This window comes from Salvelinus sp. IW2-2015, linkage group LG30, assembly GCF_002910315.2.
Source record: "Salvelinus sp. IW2-2015 linkage group LG30, ASM291031v2, whole genome shotgun sequence".
Taxonomy (NCBI): Eukaryota; Metazoa; Chordata; class Actinopteri; order Salmoniformes; family Salmonidae; genus Salvelinus; species Salvelinus sp. IW2-2015.
The window spans coordinates 23,313,067-23,337,213 of record NC_036869.1 but is presented as its reverse complement, the minus strand read 5'-3'; the positions used below and the strand labels follow the sequence as shown (position 1 = coordinate 23,337,213).

Below are 24,147 nucleotides of genomic sequence, written 5' to 3'. Positions count from 1 at the left end.
CTACTGCCCCCCCTCTGATGAATAATAGCTTTCCTCAGAGATATGCAGGAGGGGGACAATGTATCAGGGGTCCATGTGAAAAAGTGTTAGTATAGCAAGTAAAGAAGTTATGTAATGTTGTCATACATGTTCTGACATCAGACACAGCTGTATTTTGGCTGATCAATAATTTGTGTGTTATGGTAAATGGCACAGTGAAGTGTGTAAAAACTTCAAGAATGTTGCAGAATTGTAAGTAGAGAGGTGTTAAGTTCATACATTTTGTTTGGATGTATACTTATCCTCACTTCTTTTGAAGTCATTGCCATCTATTTTGGAGCGTGTCGTTTCAAGTTTTGCCTTGCTATAAGTTTTGTGGCCATAATAACATGTTTCAAGACCAGTGAGCCACAAGCCCAGAAGTTCAGAAGTAGCCTAGAGAAGAAGAAAAAAACAGTCCTGCCCTTTCTGAAGATTTCCTGTTTCATGAAAAGTGCATACATACCGTCTGACTCATATACGGCAAGTTCTGCCTGAACTATTTACTTTTCTAACCGGAGGCTGTTTGAGAGACGCATGAGAGCAACAGGCAGACCGAAGAAAATCCGAAGAACGTCTCGAATTAAAGTCTGGATATTTACTATTATCAAGGCTTTAGTAAATGAAAAGAAGAGGAGTTTATAGTCCGTTTCTAAATGGAGCTACTTCGTTTTTCCACTTTCTGGTGGGGAACGATAATGTTTGGTAGTATTCTGTTAGAACAGAAAAGTGAGTTATATGTTTATTTATAGTAACCTATGAATGTTGGTGGTTGGTTAGTGTTATTGAGGTAATCAAGTTATTATTGAAACATTTATGAGGTTATTGTAACGAACATTGACACATGTTTCTGGTTCTCCAAATTACAACTTCTAAATTGTCATTCAGGTTTTTGTAGCATGTTGTCAAACATAATCCAGCCATAAAACTATACATTTTGGTGGAAGGCAAAATGTTTAGCTCATTTGAGCTTAATCTCACAAATATATTGGCTGGTGTTATTGCGAATTTGTATGCATAGTAGTTTTTAATGTACGCAAATTATGCAGTCATTGTTGTTCAATATCAGGAATTCAGGAACTGTGATACATTTATACCCAAATCCTCATTTTTTACTAAAGCGGGGATGGAATGTATGAGCATAATGTAGATGTTAAATAATTCAAATAAGCACTAGTATTTCCAAGAGGAACTCACATCAGAAAAGCATTTGAGTGTGTGGCATGATGTTCCTGTAAAGAGGAAGTAGATACTGTCACGTCTTCCACCGAAGGTAGCTCTTCTCCCTGTTCGGGCGCTCGGCCTACTAGCTGCCACCGATCCATTTTTCCTTTTCGTTTGTGTCTGTCTGTATTGTTTACACCTGTGTCTTACTAGTTGATTTTGGTGGGTATATTTACCTCCGCTGCCTGTTAGTCTTTGTGCGGGATTGTTTTTCTGTGGTTACGTTAGTAGGGGTGCGTGTCTGCACCACAGGGTTTCTTTTCGCTCGGCAGTTGTGCCGTTTGGTAGTGAGTTTAGGAGTAGAGGTTTCTCCTCCGTGTGTAGCGCTTTATTCGACCGTGCACCCGACTCCTTCGGGAGGTGAGAGCATGAACGCCCTCTCTCCTGCCTGTCAGGCAAAGCTCTGGAGTGGGCCAATGCGGTCTGGGATGGACCAGACTCGACGAGGGACAACTACCCAGAGCATCTGTTCCATCTATGGCAGGAGACGAGGAGCGCTCAAGACTTCGCATTGGAGTTCAGGACCTTGGCCGCAGGCGCAGGGTGGAACGACAGGGCCCTGACCACTATAGGTGCAGCCTACGTGAGGACGTCCGAAGGGAGCTAGCATGTAGAAACGCTACCCTCACCCTGGACCAGCTAGAGGACATGTCCATCAGGTTGGACAACTTGCTGGCTACGTGCGGGCATCCGGATCGGGTCCTGTTGGTTCCAGCTCCCAGCGCCTCCGCTCCAACACCCATGAAGTTAGGGGGTGCTGCAGTGAGGGCGATCGGAGGAGGAGCCTCCTCCTGCACTGGGTGTGGTCGGAGAGGGCACACTGCCGACCGGTGCTGGAGGAGCTCGTCTGGGAGTCGAGACGGCAGGCCGAGTACTGTTCGGGCAACCCAGGTGAGTCAGCACCAGGCTCACCCAGAGCCCCCTGTTGGTCACATGTATGTGTTAATAATCTCTTTCCCTGATTTTTCCCCCATTCCCAGCATAAGGCACTAGTAGATTCAGGCGCAGCGGGGAATTTCATGGACCGCGGTTTCGCGCATAGGTTAGGGATTCCCCTGGTTCAGATGGACAAACCTTTCCATGTGTACTCCCTAGATAGTCGACCATTAGGGTCAGGGGTGGTCAGGGAGACCACGGCTCCACTGGACATGGTTACACAGGGGGGTCACAAGGAGAGCATTAGTCTCTTCCTCATTGATTCACCTGCGTTTCCAGTGGTGCTGGGGATTCCCTGGTTGGCCATTCACAACCCCACTATTTCGTGGCAACAGAGGGCTCTACAGGGGTGGTCAGAGGAGTGCTCAGGTAGGTGTGTGGGAGTTTCCATCGGTGCAACGACGGTGGAGAGTCCAGACCAAAGCTCCACCGTGCGCATTCCCCCGAATATGCCGATTTGGCTATCGCTTTCTGTAAAAAGAGGGCCACCCAATTACCACCCCATCGACGAGGGGATTGTGCGATAAACCTCCAGGTAAACGCTGCCCTTCCCAGAAGTCACGTGTATCCCCTGTCACAGGAGGAGACGGTGGCTATGGAGACATATGTCTCTAAATCTCTGAGGCAGGTGTACATTCGGTCCTCCACGTCACCCGCCTCCTCGAGTTTCTTTTTTGTGAAGAAGAAGGAGGGAGGTCAGCGTCCGTGCATTGACTATAGAGGCACTAAATTCTATCACGGTGGGGTACAGTTACCCGCTACCTCTCATCGCTACGGCGACAGAGTCATTTCACGGAGCAAGCTTCTTCACAAAACTGGATCTCAGTAGCGCGTATAACTTGGTGCGTATCCGGGAGGGAGATGAGTGGAAGACAGCGTTTAGTACCACATCCGGCCATTATGAGTACCTCGTCATGCCGTATGGGTTGAAGAACGCCCCAGCAGTCTTCCAATCCTTCGTTGACGAGATTCTCAGGGATCTGCACGGGCAGGGTGTGGTGTTGTATATCGATGACATTCTGATATATTCCGCCAAACGCGCCGCGCATGTGTCTCTGGTGTGCAGAGTACTTGAGCGACTGTTGGAGCATGACCTATACGTCAAGGCTGAGAAATGCGTGTTCTCCCAACAGGCCGTCTCCTTCCTGGGTTATCGCCTTTCCACATCAGGGTTGGTGATGGAGTGTGACCGCATTGCAGCCGTGCGTAATTGGCGACTTCTACGACGGTAAAGGAGGTGCAGCGGTTTTTAGGGTTTGCCAATTACTACCGGAGGTTTATCCGGGGTTTTGGGCAGGTGGCTGCTCCCATTACCTCACTGTTGAAGGGGGGACCGGTGCGTCTGCGGTGGTCGGCTGAGGCGGACAGAGCGTTTTGTCGCTTGAGGACTCTGTTTACCGAGGCTCCCGTGTTGGCTCATCCAGATCCCTCTTTGGCATTCATAGTGGAGGTGGACGCATCCGAGGCTGGGATTGGAGCCGTGCTCTCACAGCGCTCGGGCGCACCACTGAAGCTCCGCCCCTGCGCTTTCTTTTCGAGGAAGCTCAGCCCGGCGGAGCGAAACTATGACGTGGGGGACCGGGAGTTGCTGGCTGTCGTAAAAGCCCTGCAGGTGTGGAGACATTGGCTTAACACCCTTTCCTCATCTGGACCGACCACAGTAATCTGGAGTACGTCTGGGCGGCGAGGAGACTGAACCCTCGCCAGGCAAGGTGGGCCATGTTTTTCACCAGATTTAGATTTATGATATCGTATAGACCAGGTTCCCAGAACGCTAAGGCAGACGCAATGTCTCGTCTGTACGATACAGAGGAGCGGTCCATCGATCCCACACCCATACTTCCGGCCTCTTGTCTGGTGGCGCCGGTGGTGTGGGAGGTGGACGCGGACATCGAGCGGGCATCTTGGTCAGAGCCTACTCCACCTCAGTGTCCAGCTGGACGGAGGTACGTCCCGCTTGGTGTTCGTGATAGGTTAATTCGGTGGGCGCACACGTTACCCTTCTCTGGTCATCCGGGTATCGATAGGATGGTGTGAAGCCTTAGGGGGAAATACTGGTGGCCCACTTTAGCTAAGGTGCGCTCAGTGCAAGGCTCCTAGACACCTGCCCAGAGGAATGTTACAACCCCTCCCCGTTCCACAGCGGCCTTGGTCACACCTGTCGGTAGACTTCCTGACTGATCTTCCTCTGTCCCAGGGTAACACCACGATCCTGGTCGTTGTGGATCGGTTCTCTAAGTCCTGTCGTCTCCTCCCTCTGCCCGGTCTCCCTACGGCCCTACAGACTGCGGAGGCCCTATTTACTCACGTCTTCCGGCACTGATCGGGGTCCCCAGTTCACGTCCCGGGTTTGGAGGGCGTTCATGGAGCGTCTGGGGGTCTCGGTCAGCCTGACCTCTGGTCTTCACCCCGAGAGTAATGGGCAGGTGGAGAGAGTAAACCAGGATGTGGGTAGGTTTCTGCGGTTGTATTGCCAGGACCGGCCAGGGGAGTGGGCGAGGTACGTTCCATGGGCAGAGATGGCACAGAACTCACTCCGTCACTCCTCAACTAACCTTTCGCCCGTTCAGTGCGTGTTGGGGTCAGCCGGTCCTGGTACCGTGGCATCCGAGCCAGACCGAGGCTCCTGTGGTGGAGGACTGGGTGAAGCGCTCGAAGGAAACCTGGGAGGCCGTCTACGGGCACCTGAGACGGGCCGAAGGGCGGCAGAAAGCGAGCGCTGACCGCCACCGCAGTGAGGCCCCGGTGTTCGCACCTGGGGACCGGGTCTGGCTCTCGACCCGAAACCTGCCCCTCCGCCTGCCCTGCCGGAAGCTGGGTCCGCGGTTTGTGGGGCCATTTAAAGTCCTGAGGAGAATAAATGAGGTGTGTTATAGGTTACAGCTCCCCCCTTATTACCGTATTAACCCCTCGTTTCATGTGTCTCTCCTCAGGCCGGTGGTAGCTGGTCCACTTCAAGGAGCTGAGGTGCGGGAGGTCCCCCCCTCTGGACATCGAGGGTGCCCCGGCGTACACAGTGTGATCCATACTGGATTCCAGGCGTCGGGTGAGGGGCCTGCAGTACCTCGTGTTTTGGGAGGGGTAGGGTCCGTAGGAGAGATGCTGGGTGCCGGTGGAGGACGTCTTGGACCCATCTCTAATGAGTGAGTTTCACCGCCACCATCCGGATCGCCCTGCGCCTCGTCCTCCGGGTCGTCCTCGAGGCCGGCGTCCGCGCTGCAGGAGCCGTGCATCAGGGGGGGTACTGTTACGACTTCCACCGAAGGTGGCTTCTCTCCCTGTTCGGGCGGTGCTCGGCGGTCGTCGTTGCCGGCCTACTAGCTGCCACCGATCCATTTTTCGTTTGTGTCTGTCTGTATTGTTTACACCTGTGTCTTATTAGTTGATTTCGGTGGGTATATTTACCTCCGCTGCCTGTTAGTCTTTGTGCGGGATTGTTTTTCTGTGGTTACGTTAGTAGGGGTGCGTGTTTGCACCACGGGGTTTCTTTTCTCTCGGCAGTGTGTAGCGCTTTATTCCCTGTGTGTGTGGCAACCTCAGTTGGGCGTATTTCAGTCCCATGTTTGTAGTTGAGTTGGGACTGCTCAATAAGCATTATTTGCCACTGGATTTCCTTGCTCTCCTGCTCCTGATTCCTGCACCTTCCTCCGTTAGGAGGCACGTAACAGGTACAGGATATGTTGTGTATTGAAGTGTTAGGAGTAATTATATCATCAGAAACACTTTGAGAGGAGTTTATGTCATTTCCGCCCAAGGAGGCTAGTTAAATAAAGGTTWAAAAAAATATAATAATAATAAAAATGGTGACATGTAATCAGACATAGGAAATAAATCAGGTAAATAGTGTCCTGAGGCGTTTCCTTCAGGGGTCAGTAATGGCAAGGCAAAAATAGTCTCAACGGCTTTGCTGCACAATTTTTTAACACATGTTATAATAAGCATTATTGTAAAAAAAAAACAATTWAAAAAAGCCATAAATCAACCAATGAAATATTGTAGCTCCCATAACACCAAATAGTTACTGAACCAATCCAAATCGATTCCAATCGTTGTCTGGTTGATGTTCTATGGTGTGATCATCGCTGTGCTTTTACAGATGTTCCACTACAATAGTAAAGTTACCCTCACCCCCCGGGGTATAAATGTACAGCAATGGTCTTATCATTTGGCACACTCTTCTGCAGACATTCTGTCTCAAACACATACATAGTTATAAACATAATAAAACATGCTCAAGTCAATTGTACTGTATCATCCAGAAAGCCACATGTATTGATGAGCTTTAACATTACAATTCTGATAACATGGTAAAACAAAACCCCTGCTATCAATGACAGTCTTCAATGCTTCACATTGAATCTTTCACTCAAACACACACCAACACAACACAATATAATGTAATTATATATAGACAGTTTGTATAATTTATTACCAATATTAACTTTTCTCATTCAGCCACCGTTTATCCCTGTCTTACACTGTCGTGAGTGGCATGTTAATGACAGATCGGTATCTCAATGCATTCTTACTATACACACTATACATTTTGCAGTGTGCAGACCTCCACAATCAACCTGACACCCCAAATAAACAACTACGGGCACGGTTGTTGGGCACTCCTCCTCCTGGCGTGCGTTCATCTTTTTCTTCAGATACTGTTTCAGTTCGTCCTTCTAATGGCACATGTTCAAAGTGGATGGCCCTTGATAATGTCTCTCACCTGAGCCGCCACTGTCCTTTACAGTCCATTATGTCTTGTCCATTTTCCTACCACTACAGCAGCAGCATGAAAGATGTTTTGACGGGATCTCTCTCCATGCTCACTCCACGTGGACTCATGTTGCACTCGGTAGGAGAAGTGCAGGACCCTACTGAACGCCATTGTCAGATTTCTAAAACAAGAGAATAAGAATAGACAGTTTAAACCATTTCCCCCCAAATTGTCCCTATCATCTTGGCGATCTCACTACAAAGTTACAGGGTCAGGGAGTTAGAAGGCCAATCCTTAGGGAGACATCCCGACCCTACAGCACACCCAATCTGATGAGATTTGTTATGGAAGCAAGACAACAACAAACAAACAACACCACAACATCAATACATGTATTAAACTCGAGGTAGGAAAAACTTTTCTTCCTTTTATAGCCAGACGTGAAGAAATACATTAGCATATTTACCAAGGGCCCCAGGGGACCGGTAATTAAAAACAAAAACACTGCCTGTTAAATCAAAAATAAACAAATTAGAATAACAAATCAAATTAGAATTATCACTCTTGATAACTCCATAAAGAAATAATTGTATCCCATAGGGTAATGGTAAAATAGACTAGAGACAGGTGTCCCTCATTCAGGGACAGTGCTCTCTCTCTCTCCTTCACGTGGTCTGAATAACACATAGGGCTATTGCTAAAATATAAACTTCTTCCTAATTATTAGTGTTTACATAACACATTTAAATCTCACCCAATGTGATCAGGCCTCCCCAGGAAGCCAGAACATAGGTTATAGGTCAGTCAGCCTTATTAAGTATTTTTTTTCTCTTTTCTTTCCCTGTTCTTAAAAAACGATTTAAAACATTTCAAATACTTCCATCATTCCGCTTACCTGGTTTACAACCAAATTTCAAAAGACCCCACACAATAAATCAAACACGGGATTAACACCACTAACTAATATTCATAGTGTGTGTGTGTGTGTGTGTGTGTGTGTGTGGTGTGTGTGTGTGTGTGTGTGTGTGTGTGTGTGTGTGTGTGTGTGTGTGTGTGTGTGTGTGTGTGTGTGTGTGTGTGTGTGTGTGTGTGTGTGTGTGTGTGTGTGTGTGTGTGTGTGTGTGTGTGTGTGTGTGTGTGTGTGTGTGTGTGTGCGCGCGTGCGTGCGTGCGTGTGTAATACGTAGGGCAAAACAAACAAACCAATAGCCAGGTCTTACTTATTTGGGAGCTCCCTCTACGGCCGGATCTGATACCTTTATATTTTTATACAAATGTAGAATTTCACTAACTCTGTCACGGCCGTCGTCGGAAGGAGACCAAGGTGCAGTATGGTGAGTGTACATTTTCTTTTATTTTTGTAAATGTCGCCAACAAAACAAGAAACTAAGAAACAATCGTGAAGCTTAACAGGGCTATAGTGCCACTAACAAAGATAACTACCCACAATCACAGGTGGGAAAAAGGGCTGCCTAAGTATGATTCCCAATCAGAGACAACGATAGACAGCTGTCCCTGATTGAGAACCATACGGGGCCAAAACATAGAAACACAAATCATAGAAATCAAGGACATAGAATGCCCACCTAAATCACACCCTGACCAAACCACAAAGAGACATAAAAAAGGCTCTCTAAGGTCAGGGCGTGACAGTACCCCCCCCCCCAAAGGTGCGGACTCCGGCCGCAATACCTGAACCTATAGGGGAGGGTCTGGGTGGGCATCTATCCGCGGGGGCGGCTCTGGTGCGGGACGTAGACCCCGCTCCACCTCTGGCTCAACCCACTTTGGTGGCGCCTCTGGTGCGGGGACCCTCGTCGCTGACCCCGGACTGGGGACCCTAGCTGCGGGCCCCGGACTGTGAACCCCCGTTGCGGGCCCCAGACTGGGGACCCTCGTTCCAGGCACCGGACTGGGGACCCTCACTGCCGGCCCCGGACTGGGAACCCTCGTTGTGGGCCCCGGACTGGGGACCGTCGCTGGAGGCTCCGGACTGGAGACCGTCGCTGGGGGCTCCGGACTGGAGACCGTCGCTGGAGACTCGGAACTTGAGACCGTTGCTGGAGGCTCCGGACTGGAGACCGTCGCTGGAGGCTCCGGACTGGAGGCCGTCGTTGGAGGCTCTGCACTGGAGGCCGTCGTTGGAGGCTCTGCACTGGAGGCCGCCTCTGGAGACTCCGGACTGGAGACCGTCGCTGGAGGCTCCGGACTGGGGACCGTCGTTGGAGGCTCTGGACTGGAGGCTGTCACTGGAGACCTTCGCTAGAGGCTCCCTGCCATGGATCATCACTGGAGGCTTCGTGCCATGGATCATCACTGGAGGCTTCATGCCATGGATCATCACTGGAGGCTTCGGGCCATGGATCATCACTGGAAGCTTCTTGCCATGGATCATCACTGGAGGCTTCGTGCCATGGATCATCACTGGAGGCTTTGTGCCATGGATCATCACTGGAGGCTTCGTGCCATGGATCACCACTGGAGGCTTCGTGCCATGGATCATCACTGGAGGCTTCGTGCCATGGAGCAGTCATGAACGACAGACGAAAATTCCAAAAAGTATCCGTAAAGTTCGTAGAAACATGTCAAACGTTTTTAATAATCAATCATCAGGTTGTTTTTAACATAAATAATCAATAATATTTCAACCGGACTGTAAACTATTCATTACAGAAGAGAAAGAAAATGTCGAGCGACCAGTGTCGCGCACATTATTAACTAATGGAAGGACATCCGTCTATCCACTGACGCGATTTGATAAATCTCGCTCATTTTTCAGAATAAAAGCTTGAAACTATGTCTAAAGACTGTTCACACCCTGAGGAAGCCATAGGAAAAGGAATCTGGTTGATATCCCTTTAAATGGACGAAAGGCAGGCAATGGAACAGTGATTTTTCAAAATAAGAGTCACTTCCGGTGTCAGGATTTGGCCAGGATTGTTCCGGTTTTGGCCACTAGATGCCCCCATTGTGCTTTTTTGACCCTTTTGTTTCCCCTTGTTTCCAGTTATTATTTGCACCTGTGCCTCGTTTCCTTTGAATGTATTTAAACCCTTAGTTTTCCTCAGTTCTTTGCTCTGTGTTTGTATGTTAGCACCCAGCAATGCTGTGTACATTTGTTACTCCAGTTGGATTCTCTTGAGGTACTCTGTTTTTGTTCTTGTTTATTTATTTTTGATTATTTTCTTTTGAGGTTTTTTCCCTGCTGTATCTACCACCTTGTGGATTTACCTTTTGTCTTGGAGGATTACCTTTTTTCTCTTGGAATTACTTTTGACGTTGTGGATTTATATTTTTGCCTGAAGTACTTTCCTTTTTACTTTATGAAAACACCGTCTCAAGTACTGCTGTGTCTGCCTCATCTTCTGGGTTCTGCCGACTATTAGTGGCTCAGTTTGCTAAGTGACTGTTTCTCACACCCGAGTTCGTAACCGGGTCCTGACATCCGGGTTGGATTTCCTCAGGTTTTCGCCTGCAAAATCAGTTCTGTCATACTCACAGACAATATTTTGACAGTTTTGGAAACTTTAGAGTGTTTTCTATCTTACTCTGTCAATTATATGCATATTCTAGCATCTGGACCTGAGAAATAGGCAGCTTACATTGGGAACTATATTTTTCCAAACATAAATATTCTGCCCCCTAGCTTCAAGAGGTTTTAAGGCTAAGTGCCATCAAACAAAGTTAATTTCCCACAAAGAACGGTGGGGAAAAAAGCTACCTAAGTATGGTTCCCAATCAGAGACAACGATAGACAGCTGTCCCTGATTGAGAWCCATACCCGGCCAAAACATAGAAATAGAAAATCATAGAAAAACAAAACATAGAATGCCCACCCCAAATCACACCCTGACCAAACCAAAAAGAGACATAAAAAGGATCTCTAAGGTCAGGGCGTGACAATTTGAGTCAATTGGAGGTGTACCTGTGGATGTATTTCAAGGCCTACCTTCAAACTCATTGCCTCTTTGCTTGACATCATTGGAAAATCTAAAGAAATCAGCCAAGACCTCAGAAAAAAAATTGCAGACCTCCACAAGTCTGGTTCATCCTTGGGAGCAATTTCCAAACACCTGAAGGTACCACATTCATCTGTACAAACGCAAGTATAAACACCATGGAACCACGCAGCTGTCATTCCACTCAGGAAGGACATGTGTTCTGTCTCCTAGAGATGAACGTACTTCGGTGCGAAAAGTGCAAATCAATCCCAGAAGGACATTGTGAAGATGCTGGAGGAGACCGGTACAAACGTATCTATATCCACAGTAAAACGAGTCCTATATCGACATAGCTTAGCAAGAAAGACTCCATTTCTCCGCCATAAAAAGCCAGACTACGGTTTGCAACTGCACGTGGGGACAAAGATCTGACTTTTTGGAGAAATGTCCTCTGGTCTGATGAAACAAAAATAGATCTGTTTGGCCATAATGGCCATCATTATGTTTTTAGGAAAAAAGGGGATGCTTGCAAGTCGAAGAACCACATCCCAACCGTGAAGCATTGGGGTGGCAGCATCATGTTGTGGGGGTGCTTTGCTGCAGGAGGGACTAATTCATTAATTGAGTGAATGTAAACTTCTGACCCACTGGGAATGTGATGAATGAAATAAAAGCTGAAATAAATCATTCTCTCTACTATTATTCTGACATTTCACATTCTTAAAATAAAGCGGTGATCCTAACTGACCTGAGACAGGGAATTTTTACTAGGATTAAATGTCAGGAATTATGAAAAGCTGAGTTTAAATGTATTTGGCTAAGGTGTATGTAAACTTCCGACTTCAACTGTACCTTTGACTATTGGATGTTCTTATAGGCACTTTAGTATTGCCATTCTAATCTCGGGATTCGATAGGCTTGAAGTCATAAACAGCGCTGTGCTTCAAGCATTTCTAAGAGCTGCTGGCAAAACGCAGTAAAGTGCTGTTTGAATGAATGCTTACGAGCTTGCTCCTGCCTACCACCGCTCAGTCAGACTGCTCTATCAAATATCAAATCAAAGACTTAATTATAATATAATAAACACAGAAATACGAGCCTTTGGTCATTAATATGGTCAAATCCGGAACCATCATTTGAAAACAAAACGTTTATTCTTACAGTGAAATACAGAACCGTTCCGTAATTTATCGAACGGTAGCAACCCTAAATCTAAATATTGCTGTTACATTGCACAACCTTCAATGTTATGTCATAATTATATACATTTCTGGCAAATTAGTTCACAGTTTGCAATGAGCCAGGCGGCCCAAACTGTTGCATATACCCTGACTCTGCTTGCACTGAACGCAAGAGAAGTGACACAATTTCCGTAGTTAATATTGCCTGCAAACATGAATTTCTTTTAACTAAATATGCAGGTTTAAAAAATATATACTTATGTGTATTAATTTTAAGAAAGGCATTGACGTTTATGGTTAGGTACATTTTTCGCGAATGCACTTTTGTTAAATCATCACCTGTTTGGTGAAGTTGAAGTAGGCTGTGATTCGATAATAAATCAACAAGCACTGCATTGATTATATGCAATGCAGGACAAGCTAGTTAACCTAGTAATATCATCAACCATGTGTAGTTAACTAGGGATTATGTGAAGATAGTTTTTTTWAAATAAGATCATTTTAATGCTAGCTAGCAACTTACCTTGGCTCCTTGCAGCCACAAGGTCATTTTGATGYTGCACTCGTGTAACAGGTGGTCAGCCTGCCACGCAGTTTCCTCGTGGATTGCAATGTAATCGGCCATAATCGGCATCCAAAAGGCAGATTACCGATTGTTATGAAAACTTGAAATCGGCCCTAATTAATCGGTCGATCTCTAGTCCTGAGGCATGGTCCTCAGGCTCAGGTCCTCCGAGAGAAAGAGAGAGAGAGACAGAGAGAGAGAGAGAGAGAGAGAGAAAGAACTACAGGGAGCATACTTAAATTCACACAGGACATCGGACAAGACAGGAGAAATACTCCAGATATAACAGACTGACCTCAGCCCTCCAACACATAAACTATTGCAGCATAAGTAGTGGAGGCTGAGACAGGAGGGGTCGGGTTCCCTTGTTTGCTTTAACTCGGAAGCCCTCTCAATCTCTACTATACTCTACCTCCGTCTTTCCGTCTAACGTTTACTTTACCAGGTGAACAATACGTTTTAAATTACAGTCAAACAAACACGATAACTTCTGTCCACAGGGAGGCCACTTTAATTACTCGTGACCCCTCCTCCCTTTCGTCAATTGTATACATCTATTTTATAAGAAGACGTAATAAAGTGTCTCACAAGATTAAAACCCCTGGGGTTTTCTTGAGTCTACARGGAATGTTTGGTTTTGCCAAGGAACGTATTGTTCCTACTCGATCACGTGTAGTGTGATTCGTGCCTTCCGAAATCGAAACGCCCAAATATGTTATCTCTTGTTTTATGCTGGTTGTACCATGTGATGCCTTGTGACCCTGCTCTACCAAATAGTTTACTAACGTGGTGATGTCTGGCATATGAGTTTCTTCATCATTTTACGCCAATAATAAGTCACTACATACTGTATCATCACAGAACCCTCAAATGTACACCCTTTTAGCAATTGTTTTAATGAGGCGTGATACAAAGTTGGACTATTTGTAAACATCATTCGTGCTCTCGCCCATATGTACTGACAATTTTAATATGTTACCTAATATCCACTGCCTTTGATTCTCGCAAGGATTATCCAACCCCTAAATTAGTTCCACACCCATGGCCATGTACAATGATCTGGGTATTGTTACTGGTCCCATGTTCAAAGACATGGGTAGTAGTCATATCGCTTTCGATTCTGCCTGTGTCCCCAATAAATATAATACTTTTCCTGTTGTAAATTTTGCCAATATTGCCCCTACACTCACTTTTCCGTATTTTTCCGCTACCCCCGCAGTATCCATTTACATAGCAGGTTTGAAACCTGCAATCAAAACATACGTACACATTTTATCAATATACTCACATACCCAAACGGTGTACAAATACCCATACTAATATACTATATAACACATACTCAATGAGTATATACTTCATACTATATACTATTAGCTCATTTTAGTATACTGTAAACAAATGGTAACCTTTCAGCTGAGCTTTGCATGTCTACCGGAAGTTGATGCTGTTGCTATGCAGCCTCTTGCTAGCTTGTTAGCAAATTACTACAACTTCGGGTGTTTGAAAATTCAGACTGTTCAGAGTGTACACTGCCCACTCTGGCCGAGGAGCAGGGTTGATCTGAGAGTTCGTACCTCACAACGGCAGTCAAGCACCCAAGCTAACTAGCTAAAGTTGGCTAGCTTACTAGCTACTTCCAAACGCAAATGAGAACACCTGCTCTCTCTGACTAGTCTACTCACCCTAGCAGATTTGGTTCGGCATGTTATCCAAAGCGATGGTGATTAACTGTGCTGTTGACAACAATTTACTTATGTTTCTTTACCCCCAACGTTTACTGACACCGACTATATTCAACGGGTGTTGAGCATTAGTATATTCATCAGTTATTCTGCGCTCTGGTACATTCAGATGAGAGTGCTCTGAAATCTGAGCAGATAGCCAAAGCGAATTTTCAAGGCACCCGAATTAACAATGTCCGATGAGAATGCACAACGACTATACCATTTAGCTAAGCTAAGAATGACGTGAATAATCAAGTCAATAAACGTTGGGTAGTTAGATTACATATAGTTAATATACAGGCATGTTCGATGTATTAGTAGCCAACTTATGTTAGGTAGCTAGCTAACATATATTACCAGTACATACTGCTATAATGATATGCTATGCGGTTCAAACGGATAGCGTAACTAGCAAATTGTCATAATTAGTTAAAGCAATGAATTTGTATCGGCTCTAGCATATTTCCCGTCAGCAGGGAAATGCTGCCAAATTTATCCATGAATTTAATTTTTTWAAGTAATTTTTTCGTATTTGAGCCGAATTGGTAGAATACACTTGCGCTTCTTTTAGTTTCTCTATGGATTTGCTATAGTTTACCTCTTCCTGACCGTGGCCAGAGTGTTTAAATTTACTCACTCATGGCTCTAATATGTCTAATATGTCTAATATATCTCTAATATTAACATTTTTCCAAGGTAGTGATACCCACTTCCCCAGAGAGAAAGTTATTGGTAAAGGTTTTGATCGCTTGTATTAGAACCAATACTGGAACGTCTGCCAATTTACTACTGGAGAATATGTGTTCCTTTATTCAATCACACAGTGCAGCCAGTCGTGCTGATAGGGTCCATTGTCCATCCACAATATAAATATCTTGTCAATACACACACTCAGGAAACAGAAACAAACACACAAAATAAACACTATTTGGTTAGGAACGTCTTCCTTTCTTAGAATTTGAAAAGAGTCATTTCTTCWYCATCAAAATATTTTTGAATTACTCTGTCATTTTAAATGTTGTACCCACATGGTAGTTCCTCCAATGCACATTTCCGTGTAGGGTTTACATTTTATCTGGTTTCCCAATCATAACCAACTGTTTACCAGTACAATTCATTTTCTTGAACAATGTTTTTAATATTTTATATATATATACACTGCTCAAAAAAAATAAGGCGAGCACTTAAACAACACAATGTAACTCCAAGTCAATCACACTTCTGTGAAATCAAACTGTCCACTTAGGAAGCAACACTGATTGACAAATAAATTTCACATGCTGTTGTGCAAATGGAATAGACAACAGGTGGAAATTATAGGCAATTAGCAAGACACCCCCAATAAAGGAGTGGTTCTGCAGGTGGTGACCACAGACCAATTCTCAGTTCCTATGCCTTCTGGCTGATGTTTTTGTCACTTTTGAATGCTGGCGGTGCTTTCACTCTAGTGGTAGCATGAGACGAGGTCTACAACCCACACAAGTGGCTCAGGTAGTGCAGCTCATCCAGGATGGCACATCAATGCGAGCTGTGGCAAGAAGGTTTGCTGTGTCTGTCAGCGTAGTGTCCAGAGCATGGAGGCGCTACCAGGAGACAGGCCAGTACATCAGGAGACGTGGAGGAGGCCGTAGGAGGGCAACAACCCAGCAGCAGGACCGCTACCTCCGCCTTTGTGCAAGGAGGAGCAGGTGGAGCACTGCCAGAGCCCTGCAAAATGACCTCCAGCAGGCCACAAATGTGCATGTGTCTGCTCAAACGGTCAGAAACAGACTCCATGAGGGTGGTATGAGGGCCCGACGTCCACAGGTGGGGGTTGTGCTTACAGCCCAACACCGTGCAGGACGTTTGGCATTTGCCAGAGAACACCAAGATTGGCAAATTCGCCACTGGCGCCCTGTGCTCTTCACAGATGAAAGCAGGTTCACACTGAGCACATGTGACAGACGTGACAGAGTCTGGAGACACCGTGGAGAAGTTCTGCTGCCTGCAACATCCTCCAGCATGACCGGTTTGGCGGTGGGTCAGTCATGGTGTGGGGTGGCATTTCTTTGGGGGCCGCACAGCCCTCCATGTGCTCGCCAAGAGGTAGCCTGACTGCCATTAGGTACCCAGATGAGATCCTCAGACCCCTTGTGAGACCATATGCTGGTGCGGTTGGCCCTGGGTTCCTCCTAATGCAAGACAATGCTAGACCTCATGTGGCTGGAGTGTGTCAGCAGTTCCTGCAAAGGGAAGGCATTGATGCTATGGACTGGCCCGCCCGTTCCCCAGACCTGAATCCAATTGAGCACATCTGGGACATCATGTCTCCCTCCATCCACCAACGCCACGTTGCACCACAGACTGTCCAGGAGTTGGCGGATGCTTTAGTCCAGGTCTGGGAGGAGATCCCTCGGGAGACCATCTGCCACCTCATCAGGAGCATGCCCAGGCGGTGTAGGGAGGTCATCAGGCACGTGGAGGCCACACACACTACTGAGCCTCATTTTGACTTGTTTTAAGGACATTACATCAAAGTTGGATCAGCCTGTAGTGTGGTTTTCCACTTTAATTCTGAGTGTGACTCCAAATCCAGACCTCCATGGGTTGATAAATTTGATTTCCATTGATAATTTTTGTGGGATTTTGTTGTCAGCACAACGAAAAATTTAAAAGATTTTAGAAAATGAAGCAACCAACCTTCACCAAGAATGGTTCAGAGTTGAAACCTTCACAAACACAGTTGGGTCTCTGCTTTTATAGAAAAATAAATCCTTTTTGTATACGTGGCAGTCAGCAGACAGTATGTAAAAGGCAATTAGTTGTCTGTGCATATTTAAGGTAGGTATTTCAATTTGGTCTCTGTAATTGTTCTAGCTGCTTCGTGCTATTTCCGATTGTAGCTGCAATGTAAAACTATGATTTATACCTCAAATATGCACATTTTTCGAACAAAACATAGATTTATTGTATAACTTTATAAGACTGTCATCTGATGAAGTTGTTTCTTGGTTAGTTTGTTGGTTCTTGGTTAGTTAGGTTGGTTTTGTGCAAGCTACCTGTGCTGTGAAAATGTCTGTGCTTTTTTGTATTTGGTGGTGAGCTAACATAAATATACGTGGTGTTTTCGCGTGTAAACATTTTAAAAATCGGACATGTTGGCTGGATTTACAAGATGTGTATCTTTCATTTGCTGTATTGGACTTGTTAATGTGTGAAAGTTAAATATTTCTAAAAAATATATTTTGAATTTCGCGCCCTGCACTTGGACGGGCTGTTTCATAAGTGTACCGACACCGGGCTGCAGCCATAAAAGTTAAACAATAAAACACGGGATAGCATGACTAATTAGGAATTTCCACGACAATACATGGTACCGAAGGGACAATCCTTTTTGTCTTCACATATTCTTTTCAAAGTAAAATTGTCATGCTCTCACAGTGAATGATACATTCCTTCACGTAGTCTGAGGTTAATGTTTCACTGTACTCACTGATATACCACACGCCATACTCTTCCAGTTGTAGGAAAGGGTCAGATTAATATGTAATATATTAGATGAGAAAGTTTGCCTTTGTAATGTTTGTAGCCTTTTGTTTGTCTGTGTAGTTGGAGGAAATGTCAGTTCCTAAGTCCAGTATATCTCCTGTCAATACAGTTTAGGCCCATTTAAGAAAGCAAATAATGACTGGGGTTCAAGCCCATTTAGGGATTTTCCATTTGAGCCAACATCTGCAGCTTTACCTCGGATGCTATCTCCGCGAACACGGTAACATTGCCGTTAAAAGCTGTATTCGAGCGCAATCAAATGTTATCCCGGTCAAATGTCTTATCTTGGCTGCAGTGAAGAGTGAACATATTTCACAACACATGAGTAACCTAAATGGACAAACTATTGACTGCTTTACGTAACCATACCTCTTTATAAACGATCAATCTAATGTCTTTCCCCCTATCTCTTTGTGTCTCCACCTCAGTGGCCTCATCAATGACTATGCTGAAGCTGAAGCGTCTGGTTAAGTTCTGTGACGTTGAGTCTACCAGCTGTACGGGCACAGGGAGCTGTATGACCGACTGTAGCATCACAGCCATCTGCCCCCATCCAGAGGACGTGTGTGTCAGCATTTGGTGAGTGACTACAGCACCCCTCATCATCTCTCATTGGGAGTTGAATGACCTTTAAACTTGAGCATGCTGGGTAGTGGGTACAAGGTTTAGCTAAGTAGCTAAACCCAAAGTGCCCCACCCACTAATCCCACTAAGAAAGTGGAGAACTAGATTTGGCCTCCTGTTCGAAGCTGAAGGCAATACCACATTATGTCATCACATTCATAGCATTCGGAGCTGAAGTCAGTTGAACTCCTAATGCCATGTTCACAGCAACACCTCTTAAAAAGGTTTCACTACATACGCTCCACACCACCCAGCAGGAGACCTGAGAGCCCATTTGTAGGTCCATTTGTGCACCTTCAGGATTATTCACTGCACGTGCACGGTGGTATTTTGTAACTGGGGGATACATTCTGTACAACCTAACCTGACCCCTGTTTCAAAGCATTACCCTAATGCTTAGACTGCGGTATGTTAGTTTAAAAAAAGTTATTTTCCCTTTTATTGCTGTATTATCAATAGCTTAAATGTTCTCTATGTTTAATAAAATAATGGAGTGGAACTAATTGCTCCTGTTGTCTTGTTTCCAGGAGGAAGAAAGACGACAATGTCACCATAGACACGATATGCCACAACCCAGCCCATAAGCTGCATGGTCTGGTGCTGGAGGACTATAAAACAGCAAGTGTGAGATGAGGAGAGGAATGGCATGGGCTCCAGTTTTCATCTGCTCCTGCTCCGAGGAGAGTGCAAAGACCACCTTTTCTTCCCCCCTGTGAGTCCCTCTGTAGGCTATGTCACCTGCTATTAGTGCAATGTCACCTGTTATGTCATGCTCAAGTTGCCTTTTGTAGGCATTATGATTGGTCATGTGAGTGCAACAACCGTGTCTCTTCACCTTTATAGGGCGGCAGGTAGCCTAGTGGTTAGAGCGTTGGACCAGTAACCGAAAGGTTGCCTAGATCGTATCCCCAAGCTGACAAGGTAAAAATCTGTCGTTCTGCCCCTGAACAAGGCAGTTGATACCCACTGTTCCTAGGCTGTCATTGTAAATAAGAATTTGTTATTAACTGACTTGCCTAGTTAAATAAAGGTTAAAAAAATAAAACCTTCTGGAGTCCCCATCTGGTGCTATGTCACCTTTCCTGGCTGATTGTGTTTTGTAGGCTAGCTATTACAAATGATTTCATGTAGTTTACTAACACTTTTGACGTAACTCACACATGTTCTTCAAACATATGTTGTAATAAATGCTTATGCAATCCTTATTAGGTTGTCATGTAAGGTGTCACATGAATGCTAACATTTGTTTACTGTTGTAAACCTCCAAATTTTTTTTTTTTTTTTATTTAACTTTTATTTAACTATGCAAGTCAGTTAAGAACAAATTCTTATTTTCAATGACGGCCTAGGAACAGTGAACCGCCTTGTTCAGGGGGCAGAACGACAGATGTTTACCTTGTCAGCTCGGGGATTCGATCTTGCAACCTTTGGGTACAAGATTGCAAACAGGTTTTACATCGCAGAGGCATTTTGGCTGTAGTGTTTGGTTATAATCTTGGTCCGAGAATCAAATGTATTTTCTTTTTCCAATTAAAGTAACACAGGATGGTCAAAATGCTTCTTGACGGTGTCTTAAAGTGTATTTTCTTAGTCTAAGTAAAGTGACAAAGGATGGTCGTAATGCTTCATGACAGTGTCGTAAAGTGTATTTTCGACAAGTTATTTAAAATATGATTAAAAAAACATGACTGGCAGTGAAAAAAATAATTTCAATAAATGTAGGTGTCATAACCGGCCATGAAATAACACAATATATGTCACAACAGGTGTAAATATATGGGTCATGACAGTGTAATGACCATATTATGACAGGTTATGACAAGTTATGTCATCTGTTATGACATGTTATGGCATGGTTCTGACCATGTCATAACGTGTTATGACACTGGGTGTCAAGTAAAGTGTTACCCWTATTGTTATCTGTTGCTATATTTGCATAGCTTAATCACATATGCATTTTGMTTGCTACCGATATGTTTAATAATTGTATATTCATATTGCAATTTATTAATATTATAGGATTTGATAACCTWATTATGCTTTCATGTAATATCATGATTATTATTATTTACTATTTCTCTGTGTCCCTGCAGAARAAAACGTATATACAAACTACGTTACCCATCGGCTGGGCAGTCCTTAATCAAAGTCAATCAAGACAAGAATCACAGACTAATGCTTTGGGGGGCTGTGCTTTGGCAAAGTGGGTGGGGTTATATCCTTCCTGTTTGGCCCTGTCCGGGGGTATCATCGGATGGGGCCACAGTGTCTCCTGGACCCGATTTCCTGTCTCAGCCTCCAGTATTTATGCTGCAGTAGTTTATGTGTCGGGGGGCTAGGGTCAGTTGGTTATATCTGGAGTACTTCTCCTGTCTTATCCGGTGTCCTGTGTGAATTTAAGTATGCTCTCTCTAATTCTCTCCTTCTCTCTTTCTTTCTCTCTTGGAGGACCTGAGCCCTAGGACCATGCGTCAAGACTACCGGCATGATGACTCCTTGCTGTCCCCAGTCCACCTGCGTTGCTGCTGTTCCAGTTTCAACTGTTCTGCCTGCGGCTATGGAACCCTGACCTGTCCACCGGACGTGCTACCTGTCCAGACCTGCTGTTTTCAACTCTCTAGAGACCGCAGGAGCGGTAGAGATACTCTTAATGACGGCTTATGAAAAGCCAACTGACATTTACTCCTGATATTATTTGACCATGCTGGTCATTTATGAACATTTGAACATCTTGGCCATGTCTGTTATAATCTCCACCCGGCACAGCCAGAAGGGGACTGGCACCCCTCATAGCCTGGTTCCTCTCTAGGTTTCTTCCTAGGTTTTGGCCTTTCTAGGGAGTTTTTCCTAGCCGCCGTGCTTCTACACCTGCATTGCTTGCTGTTTGGGGTTTTAGGCTGGGTTTCTGTACAGCACTTCGAGATATTAGCTGATGTACGAAGGGCTTATAAAAATAAACTTGATTTTGATTTTGATTTGACTAATGTCAACTCAACTGTCAATCATATCAACTGTACTGTGATTCCATCTGAACAACTTAGCATGCCATGTACCATCATCTGAATATAAAGACTCAGGTCAGATGCATTCGCATGATGGATGACTGGTGGATTGCGTTGAGCCGTGGAGTGAAATTTTGTACAAGTTTTGTATGTGCTACTGCTGACATTGGCAGTCATTGCCTGTATTGTTTATCCATGAATGTGAAATATAATGCCATATTTCCATTAATTTGGAAGACTACTAATATAATAAATACCTTACAGATCTTCGAACTGTCTTACTTTACATAGAAAATGTGAAAGACCTGTTAATGTTTTGTTGTCATTTGATCAGTTGCAAAGAAAAGAGAAAGCATTTCAAGCTTCAAATCATGTCTGGAAAAAGTAATTTTGTACTCAATAATTATTATCCTGGACAAATTGATGAAATAGTATTTTCACAAAACAATATTTTCTCTTGTTCTTTGTTTGAGCATTATACTGAGCATTGGACCTTTTAGAATTACCAATGAGGAGTTCATTAGTAATTACAATATTTGGAAACTCCAGAAGAAGGTTTCCAATTCTGTACTAGACAAGACTCAAAACACCGTCATAGTGTTTGGGAGCTTTAGAGAGTGTAAACAACACTAAAAGAGAAGGGATCTAATTCTGCACTACACAGGACTCAAAACACCATAATAGTGTGTTCAACCTTTTCTGGGTTATTGCTCCAAGTCTCTGGCAAGGTGTTGCACAACTCTTAATTAAATGGCGTTACAACAAACCATGTCATGTGTCAGAATACCTCAGGATGAATGTTTCAGTACACCCTAAAGAGAAATTGTAAAAAATGTCAATGTCATATTCATCATCTCCAGCACCACCCAAACATCAACATATGTGAAAATTGTGTTTGTATGTTTTGTAGTAAAAAAAGATAGAGGAAGATAAGTGTTTCCAATGACATCATCAGTATGCATCATGTGATTTTAACCAAATATGATGTCATTAGAAACACTTATCTTCCTCTATATTTTTCTCTACAAAACATAGAAACGTGCCATTTCACATATGTTGATGTTGGGGTGGTGTTGGAGATGATGAATGAGGTGAAAACTTTGAAATGTCCCTTTAAATCTGTCCCAATACCCTCACACCCATGTGTTTCAATACTCCAGCAAAGCTAAGGTTCTGTCTCCTTTAAGGTGGTGGCAGCTCAGTTGCCACTAGTTTTAGTGTTTCAAAGCACTTCATTTTAACAATGTAGTTTGTCTAAGGGGCAAACCTCCAGGTGGTTAGTCATTCTCACTCAGATATCATATTAACATTCCCTAAGTCATTACAAAATGTATCAATTTGCAGGAAATTTGCTTTAAAACTGTAAACATTTCTCTCCACCCAATGGCATAATGTGTATAATTGCAGGAAATGTGCTGCAAATCTTGCGTAGGGCACCCGAAAGGCTAGAGCCGGTAAGCGAGTGCTACGTGCATGGGTGGTGTATGTGTAAGTGTGTGTGTATATTTTTAAGACAGTATGCACACTCATATACATGCACACATATGCATGCACGTGTAACGACGCGGACGACGTGCGCCATGCCGGAGGGCATTGGCCCCCTGCCATATCCAGCCCTCAGAGAGTTGTAGATACACGCGCAGTTTACCCGCGCTTCATTGGTCTATTTTGTTTGACGGCCCTCCGATCTACATTTGTTAGTTGGCACAATTGGCCCAGCGTCGTCCGGGTTTGGCCGGGGTAGGCCGTCATTGTAAATAAGAATTTGTTCTTAACTGACTTGCCTAGTTAAAGAAAGTTTAAATTAAAAATTAAAAAATTAAAAAATTCACGCATGTTCACACACACACACAAACGCACACAGACAAAAACACACACTCACCACAAAACGTAAAGGTTTGCACACAATAAACAAATCATATTTTATTCAGAAAATCTCGTCAATGAGATAAATACAGAAAAATAACTATTATGAGTGTTTTATGTGACTTTTATTGGATTGCAAGGCAGCAATACCTTATTGTGAAGAGAGGTAGAGACGACATCTGTAGAGAGTTCACAAGGTCAGGTCTGAAGCCTGACATCATGGCTTAGAGTATGCCAAGTGAAAACATATGCTGGTGAAGCCCAGCAATAAACCATTAATTTATGGGTGTTAACAGTGGACTTAACCCCTGAGCGCCACCCATCAAACCAACACAGAGGAACATCAAGGAGCACTCACCCAGGCCACTCACCACCTCTACTGCCCCCCCTCTGATGAATAATAGCTTTCCTCAGAGATATGCAGGAGGGGGACAATGTATCAGGGGTCCATGTGAAAAAGTGTTAGTATAGCAAGTAAAGAAGTTATGTAATGTTGTCATACATGTTCTGACATCAGACACAGCTGTATTTTGGCTGATCAATAATTTGTGTGTTATGGTAAATGGCACAGTGAAGTGTGTAAAAACTTCAAGAATGTTGCAGAATTGTAAGTAGAGAGGTGTTAAGTTCATACATTTTGTTTGGATGTATACTTATCCTCACTTCTTTTGAAGTCATTGCCATCTATTTTGGAGCGTGTCGTTTCAAGTTTTGCCTTGCTATAAGTTTTGTGGCCATAATAACATGTTTCAAGACCAGTGAGCCACAAGCCCAGAAGTTCAGAAGTAGCCTAGAGAAGAAGAAAAAAACAGTCCTGCCCTTTCTGAA

The 24,147-nt window shown here is 44.4% G+C and overlaps 1 protein-coding gene across 1 annotated transcript; it reads left to right on the top strand.

Annotated features, from left to right (window-relative positions):
- The first annotated feature begins 393 nt into the window (after window positions 1-393).
- Window positions 394-20,877, top strand: LOC111954866 (TGF-beta receptor type-2-like). Its single transcript, XM_023974769.2, has 3 exons — window positions 394-747; window positions 18,256-18,406; window positions 18,979-20,877. Exons 1-3 carry the CDS (start codon window positions 675-677, stop codon window positions 19,082-19,084), a joined length of 330 nt encoding a protein of 109 aa, XP_023830537.1. The 5' UTR covers window positions 394-674; the 3' UTR covers window positions 19,085-20,877.
- The last annotated feature ends 3,270 nt before the right edge of the window (window positions 20,878-24,147 follow it).